The sequence below is a fragment of the Mus caroli genome, chromosome 13 (assembly GCF_900094665.2).
Source record: "Mus caroli chromosome 13, CAROLI_EIJ_v1.1, whole genome shotgun sequence".
Classification (NCBI taxonomy): Eukaryota; Metazoa; Chordata; class Mammalia; order Rodentia; family Muridae; genus Mus; species Mus caroli.
Genome location: NC_034582.1, coordinates 68,764,855 through 68,788,760, shown reverse-complemented (window position 1 = coordinate 68,788,760; position 23,906 = coordinate 68,764,855). Strand labels below are relative to the sequence as shown.

Below are 23,906 nucleotides of genomic sequence, written 5' to 3'. Positions count from 1 at the left end.
CACATAAACACAAGTGCAACAACATTATGAACTAACCAGTACCCCAGAGCTCTTGACTCTAGCTGCATATGTATCAAAAGATGGCCTAGTCGGCCATCACTGGAAAGAGAGGCCCGTAGGACATGCAAACTTTATATGCCCCAGTACAGGGGAATGCCAGGGCCAAAAAGTGGGAATGGGTGGGTAGGGGAGTGGGGGGGGGTATGGGGGACTTCTGGGATAGCATTGGAAATGTAATTGAGGAAAATACGTAATAAAAAAAATAAAAAATAAAAAAAAAACACACTGAGAGTTCATCTTTCTTCTGTCAGCATGGTAATCAAGAAAGCAAGCAATGAGATGCCAGCAAGAGCTTGGGGACAGGAGACTGATATAGCTGTCTCCCTAGAGGTTCTGCCAGTGCCTGACTAATACAGAAGTGGATGCTCACAGTCATCCATTAGATGGAGCACAAGGTCCCCAATGAAGGAGCTAGAAAAAGGACTCAAGGAGCTGAAGGGGTCTGAAGCCTCATAGGAGGAACAACAATATGAACTAACCAGTACCCCAGAGCTCCCTAGGACTAAACCACCAATCAAAGAAAACATACGGAGAGACTTGTGGCTCTAACTGCATATGTAGCTGAGGATGACCTAGTCGGCCATCAATGGGAGGAGAGACCCTTGGTCCTGTGAAGGTTCCGTGCCCCAGTATAGGGGAATGCCTGGAGTGGGTGGGTTGGGGAACAGGGGGAGGGGTGAGAGGATAGGGGATTTTCAGAGGGAAAACTAGGAAAGGGAATAGCACTTGAAATGTAAATAAAGAAAAAGCTAATTAAAAGAAAGGAAGAAAGAAAGAAAACAATGAATATTGCAGAGGATGGGGGAGGGGAGAGACTCTTAAACACTGCTGGTGGGAATATAAATTTGGCAGTCACAAAAATGTGGCATATAAGCAAACAAAGTTTCATTCATTAAGCACAAAATTAAATCATTTGGAAGAAAATAGAACAGATATCCTCATGTCAAACAAAATAAGCCAGACACAGTGAGATAAGTGCATTGGGTTTTCTCTAATGAGTGGTGTGATACTTAATCTTGATGGTCAACTTAATGGGGTTTAGAATCACCCAGGAGGCACGCCTCTGGGTACATCCGTGAGGGTCTTTCTAGAGAGGTTTAGCCATGGTAGAAAGACCCACCCCAGATGTGTGCAGCTCCCCCTCAAGGGACAAGCACCAGCATTCATCTCTCTCTGCTTCCTGACTGTGGATGCAATGGGGTCCACTGCCTTACACTGCCATTGCCTGGCCTTGCCTACTGTGGTAGAATGCACCTTCAGACTGTGAGCCAAAATAAACCCTTCTTCTTTAAGTTGTTTTTTCTTTTGTTTTGAGGTATTTTGTACCAACAATGTGAAAAGTGACACATTACAGATTCTAGAGCTTTTTTATGACACGTGAGTGAGGTCAATAAGAAGAGGGGGATAAGCAGAAGATCCAGTGTGGGGGGTTGGGGAATACAAGAGAGGGCAATTGGGAGTGGGTAAGTTATCTAAAAATCTAAAAATTAAAAACTTTTCTTTTAAAGAAACAGGTTCTTACTACCCGTACCTCAGGCTGGCCTCAAACTCATCACCTTCTTGCTTCAGACTCCCAAGTGCTAGGATTACAGTCATGTGCCACATTTTCCAGCTAAAATGAAATACTTTTGTTCTGCAAAAGACACTATTAATAGTTAACAGAAACTGGAAGAAAATATTTGTAAAACACATATTTGATAAAGGCTTCTCTCCAAATATAAAAAGAACTCTTTAAAATTGATTAGAAAGCAAAGAACTCAATTAAAAGTGAGTCAGCTGTCAAGCCAGGAACTTTATCATGTGAATAGATATTCCTCCTGTAATAGGGAGAAGAAAAGAAATTAAGAGCTGGAAGAATGGGAGACAGGGTACCATGTAACACTGGCTTCTGGACATGATATGACTACTGCACTCAGGAGCTTATGGCCGCCATGATCACCTGTGTCAGACCTGCACAAGAGAACCCTGTCAGCATTCCAACTGAAGGGGACAGGGCTCAGGAAGATTCACCTACGAACTGAGGACCAACTGGCAATTGATGGCTGCTGGGAGAAAGAGAGGCAAGTTTCTTTGGCCTCCAGCAAGTTGGCCATGTTCTCCTGAATGGTTCTGCAACCATGTGCTTGCAGGCAGCACTATCTGGATTTGGTGAGTTATAAATAGAAGGAAATAAAGGTGGGAAGGGAGGTATGAGAGGGTGGAGAAAAATGGGAGGGAAGATTTGGGTTGAATACAATCAAGATACATTGTAGACATGTGTGATACTGAAAAGAATTAAAAAAAAAACCTTCTGTACAAAAAGGAAAAAGAAAATATCTTTCACATTGCTTGGTACCAGGAGAGAACTGAAAGTTTCAGTGTAAGGGTCTACTGTATACCAACCAGAGTTGCAACAGTCCAGTTCACCGTCCACTAAATGTTGGCATGGAGTTGGGTGATACATTCTCACCATTGCTAGTACAAAAGAGTGAAGCCCCTTGGGAAAACAGTTGGCTGTTTCTTCCAACACTAAATGTATTCATGGTATCTGCTTTTATAACCACCACATTCAAAGAACTTGAAAAACTATATCCACACAAAAACTTGCACACAGATCTTTATGCTAGCTTTATTTAAAATTGTCCAAAGTTTGAATATGTTCTCCAATGGATAAACGAATAAAGTGAGTATATCCATATAATGATTAAACTATTAAAGAGGAGCAACTGTAAACACATGTTATTAAGTGCCAGTCTAAAACCATCACAGACTACCTGATTCCATTCTGGAAAAGACAAAACTATAGAGACAGTAAGGAAGATGGATGATTGTCAGAGGTGGGGAGGGAGGGTGTGAGTAAACAGGTTCAGCATGGGAGGCACCTATCACCATGGTGGGTGCATGTTGTGCATGTTAGTACCTTGAGTTCATAATGGCCCTCAATTTGGTGGGATTGACAAATACTTCTAGTTAAAATTCTTAACCAGTGGAGGAGGAGGCAGCTTGGACAGGGGTAGGATCAGCTGTACCAGCACACGGATTATTCTCCAAATCTAAAACTTTACTTTAAAATTAAGTATGTCGACATTTTGAGAATCAGCCTCACGGAAGTCATGCTAGGTGACACTGAATAACATAGGCTGTAAAAGGCCAGGTTAAGGGACAGACCAGTTCAGAGAGTGTGTGGGCTAAATGCCTGTTCTTCACCTAGGTGTGAACACAGGGTTGTAATTTCATGCCATCCCAACTATTTACGGTGACCTCGCCATACTATAGTTTCAGATTTTAATAAAAATTAGATCAAATAAAAAAATCCTACTTTTCACTGGAAAGTAAAAGTGGAAAAGGTGTTGATGCCCAGGTTTCTCCTGCAACCAGAAAGGAAGAAGAAAAAACTATATCTATAGAGCACAGCTCTCAGGAATGCAAAGGCTGTAGGCTGAACTTCAAGGCAACAGGTGAGTGGGAGTCATGCAATAGGGTCCTCCCCAGACTCCTAGGCCAAAAGACAGCAAATGCACGCTGGGTGCCCTGGCGTTGTATGAACTTGTATATACAGGTATGGCACGGTATGGGCAGAGAAAAGCACTCTCCCAAAAAACAGGCTCTAATAAATACAAATCTAGGGGTACCTTCTATATTTGTACTAACCCTCAGTTCATCTCACTTTATCTTATACTTTCAGAAAAGGGAACACTTTCTGGGGCTAAAGATGGCCATAGCACAGCAGCATGCCTGCATGTAGAAATCACATGAGCCCCCCACAACTAGATGCCCTTCACTGCCTCCACTCTGTAACGGCTCCCAGGCTCCAGTGGAAATATAGCAGCCTCTCTGAGGATACAGTGCATGGCAGGAACAGAGAGATTAGGTAAATAGTAAGGCCCAAGGTTAGCTGCCATATGCAGAGAAGGCATGCTGTCTGATCCTATATCTAGCCCAGTAAGGCCTGACTGTGTAGTCTCTTATGACCCTAGACATCACAGATATCATGACTGTCACCATGACTGCAGTATACTCTCTATAACACACGTTTTCCTCCATTGCAAGGCATCTTTTTTCCATGTACCTTATTACACTCTACCAGACACCACTCCCCAAGCAGCCACAATGCATCTCCACAGTATTCATGTGTGTGCATTCTAAGAGGGCTGGGTCCAAGGGCCACCCTAGCAGCTCTAGTGGGTGAGACAATGGCAGACAGGTTCCCTTCAGCTACTCTATAATGTTGATGGCGATGGTGCTAGCCTGCACCTATCCTTGTTCCCAGGAGAATGTGAATTCATTTTTAAAAGTTTTTCATGCAATGTATTTTGATCATTTTCTTTACCCTCCCTCAACTCCCCAAGATCTTACCTACCACCCAACTCCATGTACTTTCTCTCTCTCTCAAAAAAATAAAATCAACCAAACAACAACAAAAATATGGTGTCCATTTGTGTTAGCCAACTACTCTTAAGCATGAGGCCTGTCCTAGAGTGTAGTTGGTATAACCTGGTCACTCCACGGACACAACTAATTTTCTCTCTCCAAGCAGCTATCACTTGCAAATAGCTTCTCTGTTAGGTTGGGACTTTGTGCTCACTTCCTCTTCTCCACGCTGGAATTCTGTCTGGCTTGAACTTGTACAGGTCTGTGCATTCTGTCACAGTTCATATGTTCAACAACCCTGCTGTGTCTGGAAAACACTGTTTTCTTGAAGTCACCCACCACCTCTGCATACTCTTCTGCAGAAATCCCTGAACCTGGAGGGAAAGGGTGTGATAAAGGCATTCCAATTAGGGCTGAACACTCCAAAGCACAATGATGATGAATTCTTAAACATCTCACAATTGAAGCCTACGAAATGGCTCCATGGGTAAAAGTACTGGTCACATAAACCTGGTGACTTGAGTTTGATTCCTTGAACACACACTGGAAGGGAACTGACTTCTGAAAATTGTGCTTCTATCTCCACAGATGTGCTGTGGTATGTGCACATGTACCCAGGCCCTGAACACACAAAAACAGACATGTACTCAAGTGCACGCACACACATGCACACACACAGAGGGGGAATTTGAATTTTAAAAGGTAACTTTTCAGTAGTTGCTGTCAGGATCCCATGCTATGGGACTGTGTTATAAGCAGCCAAACACAGCTTTGTGACTTCCACAGACTGCCCTGCTGGCAAAAGGCCATTTGTTCTCTGACCCTTCCTTTGGTAGAACACCAGGGGCTAGTCTGTCCTCACAGTGAGCACTCAAGACATTGAATGACCCCAGAACCAGCACAATTTGGGAGATACTGTGCCCTCAGGAACAGACTAGGCTCAAAGCCCATCTGTTCTTGGTGAATAACCACATTTACCTTCAGATCTCAAAGAACAGAATTAAAGATAGAAAGATGGGCTGGCAAGATGGCTAGGCAAATAAAGATGCCTGCTGCTAAGCCTGAGAACCTGAAAGGAAAGAACCAACTCCTGAAAGTTGTTCTCTGTGACAACACATACATTCATGCACATATATTTTTAAAAGAACAAACTATTTTCATTACATTTATTTGTTCAGTGTGTGTGTGTGTGTGTGTGTGTGTGTGTGTGTGTGTGTGTGTACTAGGGCATGCATGTAGAGGTCTAAAGATAACTTGCAGGAATCAGTTCTTCCACCATGTGGGAGCCTTCTCACTCCACCTCACTCCACATAGGCGATCAGTCTTTTTTAAAAAATGGGCTGGTGAGCAGGTAAAGATGCTTGCTGCCAAGCCTAATGACCCAAGTTCAACTCCCAGGACCCACATAGTGGAAGAAAAGAACTGACTCCTACAAGTTGTTCTCTGACCACCACAAATATTCCTTAACATGCATATATATATATATATATATATATATATATATATATATACACACACACACACACATACGATGTCCAGCTTGAGAATGGTGTTTCTATCTATGTGTGGTTTTCATGGCATTTTTTTGTTTATTGTCTGCCATTATATGCTGTAACCCTCTCAGTCACCAGGTACCTTGTAAGTAACTCATCTGCTGCACCCATTCCTTCCTTTGTTTCTTTCTTTCTTTTTGATTTTTTATTAGATATTTTCTTAAATTACATTTCAAATGCTATCCCAAAAATTCCCTATACCCTGCCCCCCCACCCCCCTACCCACCCACTCCCACTTCTTGGCCCTGGTGTTCCCCTGTACTGAGGCATATAAAGTTTGCAAGAACAAGGGACCTCTCTTCCCAATGATGGCCAACTAGGCCCTCTTCTGCTACATGTGTAGCTAGAGACACAAGCTCTGGGGGTTCTGGTTAGTTCATATTGTTGTTCCTCTTAAAAGGTCTGTACCCATTTCTTAACACCTCTCCATAGAGAGATGCAGATGCTGGCTCATGTCCTGTGAAGAGCTTGTCCCTGTACAGTTAAACCAGGCTGCCATGCATGCTTTTTAGATGCTGCAACATCTACAGGTAGGAACCAGGAGTCTCCTAGCCCAGTTGTGAAAGGAACTTCATTGATGTGTATTTCTAGCAGCCTTGAAATGCAGTGTCTCCTTGGATAACATACCATTCGTCTTCATATGTCCCTCCCTGTAGTCCTGGAATCTTTCTCCCAGGACAGTATTTCCCTCAGGATTTCTAATTTTAGAGGCTGGAATCATCTCCATGGACTGACCTGGACAGGGGAACCACTGGTCTCCTAAGTGAGATGAAAAGATGGGGCCCAGAGATAGCACTACCTGGGCAAAGTATGCTTACACACTTCTCTAGCAGAGTCTAGGTGTGGAAACAAGAAGATGAGCAGTCTGAGTATGCACAAGCAAAATCACCCAGGTGGTGATTCTTATATTCACACAGATGGCACGCGAGCACATGCGCACGCACGCGCGCGCGCGCGCACACACACACACACACACACACACTTCCTAAGAGGGCTCTGGACTCCTAGATCCACGTTTCATTGGCTCATCCACATCTACTGCTAGCTTTTTATACATTTTCTCCCAACTTTCCCAGTCTTCCTTGTATGACTGAAATAAGCTACATTGCTTGCACCCTGCAGTGAGGGCTCCCCAAGCTCCAGGTTTCTCACTTTCAAAGGAGTGATTATGCTCACTTCACTGTGTCTCCTCCTCAGGCAGCTTCAACAAAGTTGGAGGCTCAGGAGGCCCAGAGAGGACTTAGGAGAAAGACTTAGCTGATGCTAACTTCTGTGTGCTCAGGTTGAGGGACACAAAGCAACCCCAGAACAGTAGGATAGCTGCTATGGGTCCACATCCCCTGAACGAACCTGCCTCAAATCTAAGAATGAAGCCCTCAGCAACTCCATTTCTTCAAAAAAGAAAAAAGAAAAAGGAAGAAAGAAAGAAAGAAAGAAAGAAAGAAAGAAAGAAAGAAAGAAAGAAAGAAAGAAAGAGTCCATTATAAACGGGCTTTTTAAGTGTCCCATTTCGCTTGGGAAACTCTTCCGCAGCAGAGAACTCAAATCTAACTGGACTTTGGCACATCATCTCAGCAGGTGGTAAATCCAGCTGGTTTCCTGGCTTGCCTGGGAGGGGAGAGCAGCGGAACAGACCGCTCCACCTCACTGGAGTCTTCCCTCTTCAGGGAGAGCTTGAAAATCTGTCCCAAAAATGATGCTGGTTTTGTCTTGATCTAGGGATAGCTCCTGGAACTGAACTGATGGCTCACACAAAATCTTTAAGATATATGTCTAGGGACAAGAGCCTGGCAGGTGCTCCTAACCATCTCCTTCCCTGGGACGGAGTGTTCTTCAGGAGTCCCCAGACAAAGTCCACACCATTTACCCAACAGTGAGCCTCCTCCATCTGTCCCTGACTATACCCTCTCCAAGCAATGATCCAGTCCCACTGATCCTGGTTCAGATATTTCTAGAATTTATCCACATCTGTCCCCACTTCTTGGATCTCTAGGGCTTGAGCTGGTGTCTGATTCCCTTTAAAGCTCTGCTTATTGTGTCCAAGATGTGTTCCACCCTCAGCATTCCTAGTAGCTCTCCAGCCCCTCCGTCTGAACTCTGTCCCCTGTAGCCAGCAACCCGAGGGCTCTCCTTCAGATAAAAGATCCTTCTTAGAGAAATGACACTCAGTGATAGATAGACATGGACAATAGGAGCAACCAGCTTGAAGCAAAGGCCAGTCAGTGTCCACAAGCCTGACAGACTTCACCTGCCCAGCTACTTACTAGGCTGACACTCGGATGTCAAACCCACAGTACTCTAAGCTTATGGGAGCACCTTTTGCCTGCCACGCCTGAAACTGTGTTGTCATGCACAGGAAACTGGGTGACAGTTTGGGGAAGAATTTGACTAAGTACTTAGGAATCTCTTCCTTGAACTTAGGATCAGAGGGGTGCTTAAGGTAGGAAGCCACTAGGTTTACAACATGACATTAACTCATCCACGTGTATACATATCTGTGTATACAACCAGCTATTCACACCCAACCTTACATGCATTCACTCCCTGCAGAAGCCTTGGTAGATACAGACAGGTCAGCCACCAGATATGCAATAAGAACTGAACTGCACACTTACTTGAGTCAAAGGAGCTTGGCGGGAGGGAAGGTATCCTCAAGGGCTGGGGTAGCCTTGCAATTTCTAAGCTGTGAAAAGGTGGGGTAGTAGGAAGCTGGGTGTGAAAGAATAAGGCTGCAGATGGCATCCAGCTCAGAGCCATGAGATACTCACTGACAGCCCTCCCCTTGTTCCTCCTCGTCCCTCACTAATGACATTCCACCGTCCTGGCCACTGACTCCAAGTCCATGACTCCCCAAGGTAAGAGGCTAAATTAGGAAGAGCTAGAGAGTGTCCTAAACTCACCAGCACCTTCCTATCCATATTCCTGGCTGAGGCCTGAGTAAAGCAAAGCCCAGAGATAAGCAGGAGGAGAGGGGAGCTGAGGAGAGAGGTGGGACTAGGGGGTACAAGGGACATCAGAGTAGGGTGAAGCTTAAGCTGGCAGCTGGGCCTGCTTAGTTCTTAACAGTAGTAAGGTACACGGGAGAGAAGACAGGGACTCCCAGCTGCCCACATTGATTAGAGACGCCACACCCACCTCAGCTTCAGAAGGGGATGTGGGGTGCTATTCAGCCTTAGCACTGACAGGCGNCACCCTAAAACATGGTGCCCTGAGCCCTAACAGCCATGGTACAGTGATCTCAAGGACAGCTACCACAGAGAAGGTTAAAAAGCCTTTCGCTCAGGGAAGCTCCAAGCCCTGGGGCTGGGTGAACAGCTGAGCTGATCCTAACCTTACCAGGCTCATTCAAACACACAGAGGGCCCATGGGAGACTCAGGACACACAAATCCNTGGGAACCATAACTTTAAAGCACCCCAAACTCAGACATTTGTTCCCAAAGAAACCAAAAGCAGAGTTCCAGCACACAACAGCTTGTAGGGATAGCTCAGAATCCCACAGCCATGGCAAGATATGAAGCCACCTGAATGGTTAGGTTATCAGGATTCAGAGGTGCACTGTAGCAGCCTGACTGATAAGCAGTCTGTAGAGGGCTTGCAGGGTGCTTGTGCTTCACAGTGACGTTGTCCAGGACAAGAGCCCTAGAAGACCTAATAATTCTCTCTAGCAAGCAACAGAAGGAAAGGGGTGGCACAGTTACCTGTGCAAAGCCGGGTGTGGTGACGCACGCCTTTAATCCCAGCACTTGGGAGGCAGAGGCAGGTGGATCTCTAAATTCGAGGCCAGCCTGGTCTACAAAGTGAGTTCCAGGACAGTCAGGGCTACAGAGAAACCCCATCTCAAAAAACCAAACCGAACAAACAGTCACCTGGACTCCCTGCAATGCTATGGCACTTCCTAACCTTCACTCTCTCTCCTCAGGATGCTTCAGCATCAAATGCTGCATAAATTTACAGCTCAAGCTGTCCAGGGGCAGCTCCCCAAAATAAGACTTTATACCTCTAGTGACTCCTAGTGGATTCTACAGACTCCCCTCAGCCACATGAGCTCTGCCCCATGACCTGCCCCTAGACTCCTCTCTCTCCCCCTCTCTCCTTTTCCCTCCCCCTCCCTCCCTCTCCCCCTCTTCCTCTCTCTCCTCCTCTCTCTGCATTTACCTCTCTGATCAATATAGCTCCACATGGTTCTGTCCTGATCTGAGAGGCTCCTGATTTCCTTACTGACAGGACTCAGCTAGGGGTTGGTCACTGTTACTGCCTGGCTCACCTTCACCAAGCACCTCTGGAGGGCCTGCAGGACATCATTTTTGTCCCCTATAATGACCTCCTCCCCTACTCTCCCAGTCTCCTTCACCAATCCCAAATTCCCTCTCTGGATTTAGACAGAAGGTTTGGGTCCTGTGCCTGTTAAGCTCAAGAACTGTGAAGTGGAATCTGTGTTCAAGAGGCACCACTGCTCCCAGCACAGTAGCAAGAGCCCAAACCCTGTGTGCTAATAACCCTGCTGTGTATGGGCTCCTCCCCCAAGTAAGTCTGGTACCTCCTCACCTCCCTGAAGCCCAGAAGCTCTGATTGTTCTCCCCACAGCCTCTCTGGTCTTACTCTGTCTTGCAACCAAAGCAGTGGTCTGAGAGGTCAGTTGTGACTGAGGCCCACCCTCTACACAACTTCAACAAGGACCAAAGTCCTCCAAGGCCTGCAGATGAATTTGTTTAGTCTTTCCATAGCATTGCCTTGGCCTCTCCCAGTCTCCTTTCATTCTCTCTTTAGACTTTCCATAAGCTCCCCTTATCTCCCCTCCTGCTCCCCGGGCCTCTTCTAGTCTCCCTTCAACTCTTTCACCAACTCCCCTGGCATCCCTTCAGACTCCTGCCCAGCTTTCCCTATCCCCAACAACTTCCTACTGTATGTTCCTGAAGCTGCCTGGATCCACTCTAGGTGGCATCTTAGTGGATACTAGATGGACCTAGCAACTTAGGTCCACTTAGGGCTTCCTGTGCTCTGATGAAGGCCCTTATAGTCTATTACTTACCCAGCCTTGAGTCCCAACATTGTAGCTGCAGGCTAGGGACTCCCAAATAGAAGTGTTGGGGACAGAGAAGGGAAGCACCTCACCCACCTAGACTGGATCCTGCCCTTCCACCACAGACAGACAGACCTTTCCAGCCTACCACCTCTGTCCTTAGACAGGCACCCTGGCCTTGACATCTCTGCCCTTAGCCTTCCTCAGTTACCAACTGCAATAATCACATTACCTGTGTTCCAGGCTCCGTGTCTTATTTCCCAGCTGGGTTAAAACTGGCTGAAAAAAGTATGACCTCCTAATCATAAGGATGGGCTGGGAGTTAAAAAATAATCAGAAGAAAATATGAATCCCATCAGCATAAGACCTTCCCATCCTCTCCTGGAAGGCAGTTCCTGTACAACTTGAGGATGAAGTAGTGTGGACCGTCCTAAACATTTTTAAAGTACTCGGGGGGTTAATGAGTGAGACCCATGTCCTTTTATGGGAGCCGTGGAGATGTTAGGTATACTACCCAAATTTGCACACACATCAGCTATGTGCCCACAGAGCTATTCGTGAGAGTCTGTGATGGGGCATATGAGGCTGATTGTACAGGAAGGGAGTCTGAGAGGGTTCTGCAGAACATACCAAGGTCATCAGGGATCTGAGTATATCCAGAGTTCACAGCTGAGGGAAGAGCTGTAAGGTAAAGGCTGGGTACCAGAGTCTCTGCCACCAAGAGAGTGATTCTTAAAGCCAGGCAGGGTAGAGCTGAACCTGCAGGTTGCTTCTCTACCTTTCCGTTTCCATAGTGAGCATTTGGGGAAGATAATGGGTTCCTGGTGTGGTCTGATTAGATTAAATCTGCTTCAAGAGCTAACACCGGTGAGGATTTGATGCAGCTCCTTATTGTTGGGGCTGAACGGAGTCGAACTGAGCAACAGCAACACTGGTCCTTAAAGGAGAGGGTCTTGTGAACAGATGGAGTCTGAAGGGTGGGAAGGTGTCTGTTGTGATGCCTGAAGCAGATATACTTGAAGATCTCCTGGATAAAGGACCCCAGTGCCAGACTCTTAGATGAACATGCTGGTAATGTGCAGTACAGTGCATGGAGTGGACCAACAAGGGCCAACCCCTGTAGGTTTAAGCAGGGAAGGATGTTGGGGGACAAAGCAGGGATCTACTGGGAGTATTTGGATCAGTGAGAGCCAGACTCAGCCAGGAAGCTTTGGGAACCTGGAAAGGATCATCTCTATACTTTCTAGAAGTTGGGAATGGGGTTGAGTTGAATAATAGGGAATACCTGGGCCCACCAAAATATTTAAGTCAGAGAGGCCCTTCTGCAGAGCTGCCTGTCCACTGGTGATCCTCTTGACTAATAGTGGAGAGAGTTGCTGCTGACTCTGGTGGCCAGGCCTTCTTGAGGCAAGTTCACGGCCCCTGGAGACCTGCAGAGCTATAACCCTTAGGAATCAGGCTTCCCCTGAGTCAGTGTGCTGGCCCAGCACCAAACATAGCAGATAGACCTGGCTACTGCTGAGCTGAAATACTAAATTCCAAATCTGTAGTCCAAGGGTACAGAGAGAAGCTCCCAGATAAAACAGAAGGCACACACTCACTTCATAGACTAGAATGCTGCAGTCCATGGAAAAGCAGTTGAACCTGGTGAAAGGGCGACCTTGGAACCTCCCTGGCCCTTTCTGAACACTCTGTGTGAAAAAGTCAGTACCGTCTAGTCACAGCAACACTCAGCACAAACCTTACTGAAAAAAACGCAGTCAGATAGCAGATGCAAGGAGAGCCTAGTGCCAGATCCACTGGTTAAATGAGTGGGAAGAGGAGGCAGCAAGAAATAAAATTTAAAAAAAAAAAAAAAAAGCCTTCCCTAACCAGGCACTGTGAGTCTGAGCTCTGTTAACCTTATTCCCTTCATAGCTTTCCCTCCCCTGTCCTGCTAAAGAGGCATGCTCCCTCCTGGATCTTGGAAGGCCTCTTCTGCTTCTTCTACTCCATAATCTTAAAGGAAACTGGCAGGCTAGGAACCTCTGTTTCTGTTCTTGCTCTCCCTTGAATAAGGGTCTAACGTATTCCACAGGGACCACATCCTTACCACCACCACAAAGATCGTCTTCAACTTTTTAAGAGGTCTGACCTTCCTCTCACCTTGCCAGGAGCTCCTTCAATCCCGCTTTCTGCTTCCCGCTTCCCGTTTCACTGAGCCAGCTGAGAGAGGAGAAACATCTTCCCCTCCAGACAAGGGGTCATGAGTTTCTCTGGATTAAGTAATGGTTATTTATTTATTTATTTATTTATTTATTTAACTGCTCTGGACCCAGAGTCCACTCCAGTGCCAAGTACAAGTCAGTTCTCTCAGTGCAATACGAAGTCCCAAGGTACCAAGTAGGGTAGCATCTAGAGAAGCATTTGGATAGAATGGGGCCATGAGCATGAGATTGTGGAGGCAGCGCCTGCCCTGTGGGACCGCTGAATTAGCTGATACACTTCTCAGAACAGTGCACCGCGCTCTTGCTGAATGTGCCTCTTCCCCAGAAAGGGATAGAAAAGGCAAAGGCAAAGGCAAAGGCAGGTGGTATAGATTCTAAGAGCATGGCTAAGGCTCAGTCATAGGATACTATGATCCACAAAACCTGGGCCGCTTACCGATTTTGGCCAAGCTGGCCACGAGGATCCAGAGCGCAATGATGTATGGATCCTGGACGTGGTGCCATTTGAAGGTGACCACCTGGAAGCTCCCATCACTGCTCGGTTCCTCCTCAGCCCCCCTCGTGCCTTGTAGGCTGGTCAGCGCCAGCGCCAGCGCCAGCAGCGGCTTCCACCCTGGTCCCAGAGCCCGGTGCCACATCTCTGCTGCTCAGCTCCGGGAGCCAACACGCATACCTTGGTGAGTACCTGCTGCGCTCTCTGTCGCAGCCCTCTGCGCGAGCCCGGAGCTGGCAGCAGTCAGGTCCCCAGGCCCGCCCGGGTGGCCTTTAATCCCGCTGCCTCCTCCCGCGCCAGGGCGGGGCCTTCCCGCCCCCGCTGCGCACACGTGAACGCAAACAGTCCTGCTGCGTTAGAAGCACTCCCGCCGGCCCTGCTCTCGCCCAGGCTCTCTGGGTGCTGTGGGCTCCTAAGCCAGCAGCTAGAACCTGTGGATTCGAGGCCGCTCCTCCCCAAGGTCGAGTGGCATCTAGCCCACTGGCAGTCGCTTCCTTCCCAGCGGAGCGCAGCGCGAGGCCCGGCATACCACTATCGATTCTACCCGTTAAATTGGACCTGCTTCTCCTGCCTTGGCCACTTCAGCAACCGGATGGTTTTGCTAGTTGCGGGGTACGCTGCACTCCGTTATATACACTCAGCAAGTCCCCCTTTTATTGAGAACCTGGAGTCCTCATCTAAGTAAATTGGGACAGTCAAGAAAGACAGAAAATTAAGGTGACATAGGACAGGAAGAGGCTTCTCATTCCAGAGTATTCTCAATCCTCTAGCCAAGTGAGAGTCAAGAATTCCATCACAATTAAAAATTGCTATGAACTTTGTATGTATACAGTATTCTTTGTATGTGTATGTATGTATGTATATATATATGTATGTATGTATGTATATATACTTTTAAATTTTTTATTAGATATTTTCTTCATTTACATTTCAAATGCCATCCCAAAAATCCCCTATAACCTCCCCCACCCTGCTCCCCTACCCACTCACTCCCACTTCTTGGCCCTGGAGTTCCTCTGTACTGAGGCATATAAAGTTTGCTAGACCAAGGGGCCTCTCTTCCCAATGATGGCAGAGTAGGCCATCTTCTGCTACATATGCAGCTAGAGACACCAGCTCTGGGGGTACTGATTAGTTCATGTAGTTCCACCTATAGGGTTGCAGACCCCTTCAGCTCTTGGGTACTTTCTCTAGCTCCTACATTGGGGGCCCCCGTGTTCCATCCAATAGATGACTGTGAGCATCCACTTCTGTATTTGCCAGGCACTGGCAAAGGCTCACATGAGACAGCTATATCAGGGTCCTTTCAGCAAAATCTTGCTGGCATATGCAATAGTGTCTGTGTTTGGTGGCTGATTATGGGATGGACCCCTGGGTGACAGAAACCTTTTATATGGAAATATTTTTTTAAAAAATTTAAATGGCAGCGAACCACGCTTAATGCCTAAGCATATGTGACTCTAATCTCTTTCCCAAATAAAAGCCTGTAGTTTTCTGGGAATCTCACAAATAAACTTTGTTTACAAGAAAACAAAAACTAAAAAATTATCATAGCCAGTGTGGTGCTGCATGGCTGTAATATCAGTATTTGGGAAAGGAAGGGAGGAATTCAAAGCAAGCTTTGGCTGTGTAACAAATTTAAGGCCAGTTTAGGATATATAAGCCCCTGGCTCAAACAAACACAACACAAAGTCTCATCTTAGCCCTTGCACAGTCTTTGTGATCCATGGTTTTTACCTTATCAGCTACAATCCTCCTTAGTATACCCTAGAACTCAACCCACCATCTCATTTAGGAAAGAAAAAAAAAAACCTTAGCAACCCTTTAAGATGTAATTTCAGAAGTCACCACTAAAACTGTATACATGGCCACTGTAAAAACACTTCTACCTTCCAAACCTACCCTTCAGCCATGACCCCTGGCAGCTCCTCTTCCAACCACTTAAGCCTTGGAAACCCCTAACTAGACACCCTCCAGCTGCCCCCTTTGTACCTCCCATTGGGATACCCAGAGACCAGATCCAGTTCTCCCTGGATTCAGTCCCTCTTCAACCATAGTCCCTTGCTGATGCATCCTTCCCTACTTGCCCAGGTGGGAAAAACCTCGCTCTGAGGCTTCCAGACACCCCTCCCCATGCTCACCACCTAGTCTGCCCAAGGTCTTGCCCTAATGTCTAGTGTTGATACTGAGATCCTGATTCTTTGCCAGCTTTGCTCCTCAGCTTAGCTCGCTCATCAGCTACTGGACTATATATCCTTGGGCTGTCCTGTATGGAGTGTCTACTTTGTAAGTGACGGGTTGTTGCAGTTACATGGCTGACCCCCCAGGACTTGGAGTAGTGTCTGCTCTACAGCAACATGTATGAAATACAGAATGGGTGACAGGAGACTGATTGGACAAGTGACTGGTGATTGACTCAGGACAGGCAGGGTTACCTCTTGGCATCTAAGCCCAGAGGTGAGAACTCTCAGGAGGAAGTACTAGACTGAGTAGCTTTATTTTCATCTTGCTGTCTTATGGTTGATGGGTGTTGGCTTGCATGGGAGGATAGTAGAGCTGGGTGGTTGAGTGATGAGTGTTGGGGCAGAGGATGGGTGGTTGAACTGAGCTGATCACAGGACCTGGCACAGAACAGAGCATCGTAACTCTTTAATTGGCCATCAGGTTTGCAATCTTGGTGCTTACTTGGGCATCTTGTATGGTGAGTTGCTGGGATTGCTGCCAGTTCATATGGTCAAACTGAACCTGCTCTTTCCAGTCCCAAAGGAAGGCTAGAAGAATGAGAACTGTCTTATTCCTAGTTTAGATGCTCCTGGGAAAAGCCTCAGGTGGGGGGCATACTTTCTAGATGCTGCCCTTGTATTCCACAGGAAGGCCCAATCCCATGGCAATAGTGTGTTCATGATGTCCGGTGGCCCTCCGAAGATTTTATCTATACCTGCCTAACCTGAGGGCCTACAGCCAGGAATCCACACAATTTAAATGAAGCTGAACAGCATCACAACGCACAAATAAGGACCCACAATGACCACTGGTACAATCCCTGGCCATTAACCAGATGTGCCACTTTACACCACAAGCCACCTAAGGCAATGGAAAGCATGTCTAATGTAGTGAGAGGAAGCCCTTACACTGTCACATGTAAGAGCGAGGTGCTCTCATAACCCACTGCTCACTGCTCAGGTGAGAGCTTGGCTGGGAGGCAGGGGTTGTGGGCACTTGAGAATGAAGGTAAGCATGCCCCTGGGCTTGCTAGAAGGCTCCAGCAATGACTGCTCCTACACTCTGGTGACTGAGAACAGTGAAACAGTGTTCATGGACACCAACCATAGCAGAAGCTGTCATGATCGCTATGTGAGGTTATGTCTCATCAATGGACTGGAGCCGGGGCACAGGCAGCTCTTCTAGCCTGTTTCTCTTCTGGTTTTAGAAAGCCTGTGCCATCCCCCAGGGCAAGGCACTCACATCTAGAAAACTATGAACAGTGACACCTGCGGTGCTTTGATAACTGCTGACAACCTCCTCCCTCAGCCTGGCATGTGTAGCCTTCCTGACATCTAGACTTGGAGTTGGAGGGCCCATGATTAAACCAGAAGCTCAAAGATGCTGAGAAGCAGTCCAAAATGGGCTAATGAACCCATGAGCACCTGAGCTTTAAAATTAAGGAGACAAAAGTGGGAAATATCTAGTTTGACACATTAACTTCTGATTATGATCATTTGCATCATCATTTGTGAAAGCTTGTGCATAATGTGGCGAATGGTTGCAAATCTGTTTGTTGACAATACATGAAAGACAAAACACTACTTTTCAGCCTAAATTAAAAAAGTTTGAGTTCTTTTTATACATTGCTTAGGGGATGCCACCAGCTATGCTTGGGGAGGAAGGGTTCATTACAGAGCTGCTCCAGCTTTCTTTCTTGGGCTGTGAATTGAAGGTGCCCACTGGGTACCAAGCACTTAGAGTTAGAAGAGATCCACCTGGGACCTCTTCCAGGAACCAAAGTCAAAATCACCACTCAAGGCAGAGCTATTGTTACTTTTTGGGGGAGTGGGTGTTGATAGTATACAACTACAAATTTCATTTCTCAAAAAAGAAAAAATGAACATCATGCTTTTATGTTTGCCTGTTAGTACCTTTGACACTCCCTGGTCAAGCCTGGGCCTTTGCCCAGCCTGGAACTTACATGAGAGTCACTCTGATCTCTCAACCTGCATGCTGCTCCAGCCTGTACTAGCTAGGCCTGGGTCTCACCCTATACAGCAGATGGGCAGGGCACTATCACAGGGGTGTGTGCTATGACTCTGGATCCTGGGAAACCTTGGAGCTGATCAGGCTAGGCACATCTGAGTCTAACACAGCAGCAGAACTACTACAGGGCAACAGAGTGTTTGTTGTGTTACCAATTCCGGATGGCTCTCAGTGGGCGGAGCTGAGGCCAGAGGCTGCTCAGGCTCTACTGCATTGCATTCTGAAGTGGGTTAGATAGAGGCAGTAGGCTGTGAGGCCTCAGGAGCACAACTTTCTCAGCTCCTAGCCCTGCACTGCTCTTCCTGTCCATCTTCCATTTGTCACCTGTCACTCACTTACTCCCACTCCATGAGGGTACATGTCTCCTAGTTCTTGATCACCTCCGAGGGGTTTTTGGCTATTCCTTGCTACATCCAGTTTCCAGAGGGACTGGGCCACACTTGGTGCCCCACTACAAAGACTATTATTATATATTCCCTCTTTTTCCTCATGGCCCCTGGACTGGGTCTCATATTCAGAGAGACCCCCCACAGATTCTGCACGAGCCCCGAGGTGCAGCCAAGACTCTGAGGGCCTTATAGAAAATGATCACATGGGCCTGGAATTCCTATTTCCTAAGCTGAACTCAAGTGTCAGGGTGTCCAGCTGTCCCAAGGCAAACCATTATGGGAAAGAACCGGGCTAAAATATTCTGTAGACTGAACTGAGACACAAAGTCACCAAACTGCTTTCAGTAGATTGGAAACAAAAACAAAAACAAAAACAAAAACAAAAACAAAAAACCAATAAGCTGTGGCCAAGCTGGGCAGGCTGGCAGGACAATTTGCAAACTGTGAAACAAAAATAATTCATCTAACCTCGCAACTGATGATTCCAAGCAGCAGAGGAAGCAGGAGAGCAGGGGACATGGAAGTTCCCTCCAGCCCTTTATGTTTCCTGGTATCTCAGCTCAACGTCCTGCTCTGAAAACTGCACATTGAGAATAAAGAAGGGACTACACCAAATTCTGAGGAACTCTCAGGCACCTCACCTCCATGCAGGCACAATTTTCCCTATATGTAGACCCAATACCCCATAGTAGGATCATAGGTTCTATGGCCTAGTAACCGCAGCTTAGGCTTGGTTGGTATGGGCACACTGATGTTTACAGAAGGCCAAATGTCCACCTTCAGCCATCTGGGTTGGCTCTCTTCTCTGCGCTGCCATATGCGTGTTCACACAGAACATGGAGGGAATTGATGTCCCTCAGGTCACACACTTGGGTGATCATCCAAACATTCTCCTCTGACTCCCTTCTGGGTCCCTCGGGATCTTTGGAGTGTATCCAACCAGATGCAGGACAATCTTGCAGGCTGGGCTTCTGCATCAGCTTCATTCCACAGATCATGATCTTGATCCTTTTCCTGTATTTCCCTGTGGAGGGGGTCACTGAAGACTTAGCAGCTCTTTCAACTGTAGGCTTGGCTGAGACCCAGAACCACCTTGTGGCCTTCAGAGTAGCTAGAAACACCTGTAACCAAGTGTAGCTGGTGGGAGCAAACTGAAGACAAACAGCCCTTGTGTCTCAGGGCAAGGGGTATCACAGGATACAGAATGCCCCACCTCTCTGCATTTCCTATTCTACTCTGTAAAATGAGGGGTCCTTAACTACAATGTCTGCCTGGGGGTTACTATTAAATACCACACTGTGTGTGGTGTTGCATGCTTATTACCAGACTGTGTGGTGTGGATGCTTAGCTTTCTGTCTTAGTGGCTCTCAGACAGTCTGAGAGGCCCAGCACTTGGTCACTACTACAAGCCAAGCCTTTCGACTCTGGATTGTTTCCATAAATGGAGCACCCATTCAACCAATCTTAGCTTAATTCTTATGTACAGCTCTAACCCTCCTGGAGAAGATCTAAGACCTTTCCTTGGCTCCTCTTTGGCCTTCCATTTTGAACTAGAAAGGGAGGGCAATCTCCAGGTATTTATGAAAGAAGCATTCTCTGAACTTGGCTGGGCTCAGATCCCATGGGTCTTGGACAAGACTTGATTTTATCCACAAGCCTCATGGTGTCTGTGTTTCATATGTGTGAGCAGCAGCAAGTAGACCCAGAGGCCTTCTCTGCATTGTATTGAAGATCCCTGACAACATAACCATGACCCATAACAGGCAGTGCCAGCCCACCACCTGGAGCAGGAAAGACATGCCGCTTCCCTATCAGTCAAGAAGGCTCCAGAGAAGGGAGCAATTCAGGGTGCTGGACAATGGCCAGGTCCCCTTGGGCATGAAAAGTGCAGCTGTCCCAGCTGTCAAGGCTCCCTGCCTTGTCTAGAGATCAATGGTCTTAAGCCTTGAAAAGCCGGATGACAATAGGCCCAGCAGAGGAAGGCTGCTGGACTTTGTCTGTGTCTGATATGGTGTATGCTGAAGGATTTAGGATGGCACTGTCCCAGGAGCACTGTGCACGTGAAGAGATCCCATCCTCTGGTCTCTGCAAGGAGCCCTGGCTGTTGGGATGTGCTCTACTTATAGCAAGCAGACACCACTTTATTTGCAGAAATACTCCTTGTAGACTTTCTTAAGAACCCAGGAAATTTCCCTGGTGAATGATACTTTTGGTCATAGGAACAAGTCCAGATATCCCAATCGCATGCTGTAAAAATAGTCATGCATTTGTCACCAGTGGCATTCTTGAGTACAAGCAGAGGCTAAAGTCTGCCACCAGGCTTCCACATCACACTGTGTTGCAAATCCACAGGGAACCAGGAGTTAAAGTGAGTCCTATTTAGACCATGGCCCTGGGTACCAGGGAGACTTGTTGGAGTGTAAAGTGAGATGTGCCCACTCCCAGGAACAGGGTGGACTCCATTTCTCTATCAGAAGCTCAGGTAGGGGCTGACTATAATGCCTGTTCCTTTCACCACCCCTGTTTTGCTTTCAGTGTATGTTGATCTGCATTGGTGGGAGCCACCATAGCAAAATGAGGAATCAGTTGGATAGCTACCAATCCTTAAGCAATCAGAGTAGGAAGGAATCTGGCCACACACCTGGGCTTGAAGGGCCTCTGAGTACTGGGAAAGGAATTGGGGCCTTTTACAAACAGTCTCTGATCCAGGTCTGCACTACAAAGACCTAACAGAGAACAGCAGACAAAGGGTCTCAGGAGAAACCCCAGACCTGTGTTCCTGGCCACTACTGTCAAGGCTCTGTCCACATGGAAGAGAAAAGTTATCACCTAAACCGAAAATAGTTCTGGACCCTGAGAGTAGGGCAGCATCAAAGTTGCTCAGCAGAGGGGTGGAAATTTCTCAGAGAGGAATGTCTGCATTTGTGGAAGGATAGGGAATTCCTAGTCAGAGTCCAGAACACAACTCATTTGCACACATTAGCCTTTCAGATTGGAATGTCACTCATGCCAGACCCTGGTAGCACAGAATAGTTTCTGGGGCAGGACTCCATGTCCTAGCACGTGAGGGTCCCTTGGCTCCTTCCAACCCCACAGATTCTTCCATTAAATCCATCATCCCATTCAGGCACTATAGACGTGGGACTCCACATACTAGCCCAACTCAAGCAGAGAAAGGAGAGGAATGCCAACTGAGCCAATCATTCCAGGGGACAGCAAGTGGGCTGCCAGCCAGCCAACCTTCCCTGGGAACCCTGTGGGATGTACACAGCCCAGGCTAGAGCTGGCCCTTCCCGAGGCCCTGCTTTGCCCAAGTCCCTTGTTCATTCTCCTCCAGGAGGGGACTTATTCCATAACGAGTACAACTCTGCAGCCCCACCCAGACCCACCTGAGACCTTGCAGGAGGAGCTCAGCCATACTCTCACCCCACTCTGTACCTGTGGGTACAGGCTGTACTGGACCAGCCCTGGCTGGGCTTAGGTCAATTGGGTTATAAAGGAGACATGGTCGAACTAGGCATAAACCCTGACTTCTTCCCAGAACCAGGAGTTGTGGGTTTATGGAGTGTAATCCCAAGGGAGGATTAGGTTGCCAGCAGCATCTGAGTCACCATTTAGTGGCCCTGGAGAGGGTGTGGGAGCCTCTCCTCACCTGGGCAGCCCACCTGTGTGAGGGGAGCCTGGACAAGATCTGCCTGGCTAGACATCATTCAGAACTGCACCCCCGGTTCCCAGCAGCTCAAACTGAGGGTAGAGAGGTACCAGTGACCAGATTTGAAGTCTTTCTGCCAGGAACACCAGCTGTGAGTTTATATTTCAGGAATAATATTTTCAAAGATCAATCTCACACTTCCGCTATTTCAGCTTGTGAAAACAAAGGTGTTTTCCTTGGACATGGGTGTGGGGTATGTTCCCCTCCCTGAGTTGTGACCTTTTGGCAGGTTTAGATGTGAGCTGACACATCGCTCCTACCCTAGCCATATTGCCCTAGTGTCAGTGGCTCAACATGTGCTGCATGGATGCTGGTTCCCAGCTGGATTGAGGTATGGGGCACTCTAGTTCAGCAACACCTCTCTGAGAAGGATGTCTTTCAGGGTTCTCTTCGGCATCTCTCTGCATGCACACAGCCTGGGTGCCCTGACTTTGCAAGAGATAAGGGACTGCTGGGAAAGAATGTGCCTTCCTTGAGCTGAACACCCACTAGTGCTCCTTGTCTCCCACAGCACTGGCTACTGTGGGCCCCTGTAGTAGGCCACGTGGATGGCCCTTTGTGCTTGTCTGCACATGAATGCACTCATTGTTCTGTCTCTGAGTTTCCCTATTTAGAGACTGGTATTATACACACAGAAATACAACAACAGCCTCTAGTTGGCACCCCGTTATGTACCCTCACCTGGGTTTCATTTGATACCCCTGGGAAACATGAAGGCAAGCTGGCCCGGTATTCACGGTGTACTCCTAATCCCATTTTAAAGCCAGGAAGCTGAAGGCTGAGTAGCTGGCCTCGGGACATGGGGTCCCAGAGCTAGTGCTTTGTACCCGCCCAGCCCTGATACCCACCCTCTGCTGATGTCTGTCTTGGGTATTCTCACTAAGATTCAGGGATTCTGCCCATGTCAAAGGCCTATGGAACCTGACATGTGGAAGAACAACAAGATTTTAGTAACCTACTCTAGGAAAAAGTCAAGAGTCCAGGCTCAGTGAAATATTGGTAAATGTGTGAGTCCTATAAGGGTGTTCCACAGGTACAAAGGCTGTTTGAAATGAGTCCAGACAAACCACCTTCCAGGTGCATGGCTCATATAGAGCTTGGCTAGTACAACACCCTCACCCTGGTAGACAAGGGGTGGCAAGCTATTAGAAAAGTTAATGGCAAGGACAATGAATTAATTTACTCCAATAGCACTGATGGCAATGTTCTGCTAGTCAGTCATTGGTTGATCACAGACTGGTGATTTGAGTAAGAGTGGCTCCCATAGGCTCATATAGTTGAATGCTTAATAACCAGGGAGTGACAATATTTGAAAGGATTAGAAGGATTAGGTCGTGTGGCTTTGTTGAAGGAAGTGCATCACTGGGGTTATGCTTTGCGGTTGCAAAAGCCCATGTCAAACCCAGAGTCACTTTTTCTGCCTATGGGTCAGTATGTAACACTCAGCTACTGCTCCAGCACTATGCATGCCACCAGGCTCCCTGCCATGATGATAATGGATTAAACTTCTGAAACTGTAAGCAAGCCCCAATTAAGTGCTTTCTCGTCTAATACTTGCTGTGGTCATGGTGTCTCTTCACATAATTAGAACATTGACTAAGACAAAAGTTGATACCAGGGAGTGGTATATTGCTGCGATTGGCCTGCCCATGCTTCTGTTTGGAGGAATATAGGAGACTTTAGGACTTTGGACTAGAAAAATGGTTGAATGCTTTAAGCAGGGCTTTAATAGACCATTCTAATAGGAGGATAAAAACTAGTAAGATCCATCCCAGAATCAGCTTCCAAACGCTGACACCATTGCATACACTAGCAAGATTTTGCTGAAAGGACCCTGATATAGCTGTCTCTTGTGAGACTATGCCGGGGC

The 23,906-nt window shown here is 47.2% G+C and overlaps 1 protein-coding gene across 3 annotated transcripts in view; it reads right to left on the bottom strand.

The window, feature by feature from the left end:
• Slc9a3 (solute carrier family 9 member A3) overlaps positions 1 to 14,099 on the bottom strand; it is a 50,697-nt gene extending 36,598 nt beyond the window's left edge. For 2 of the 3 annotated variants that reach the window (XM_029468258.1, XM_021180824.2), the window contains exon 1: positions 13,628 to 14,097. In XM_029468258.1, the coding sequence (XP_029324118.1) occupies positions 13,628 to 13,829 (202 nt within the window). In that variant the 5' untranslated portion in view covers positions 13,830 to 14,097. Of the gene's footprint in view, positions 1 to 13,627 lie in introns of all 3 variants that reach the window. The other variant, XM_029468257.1, reaches the window with a different exon arrangement.
• Positions 14,100 to 23,906: the final 9,807 nt, after the last annotated feature.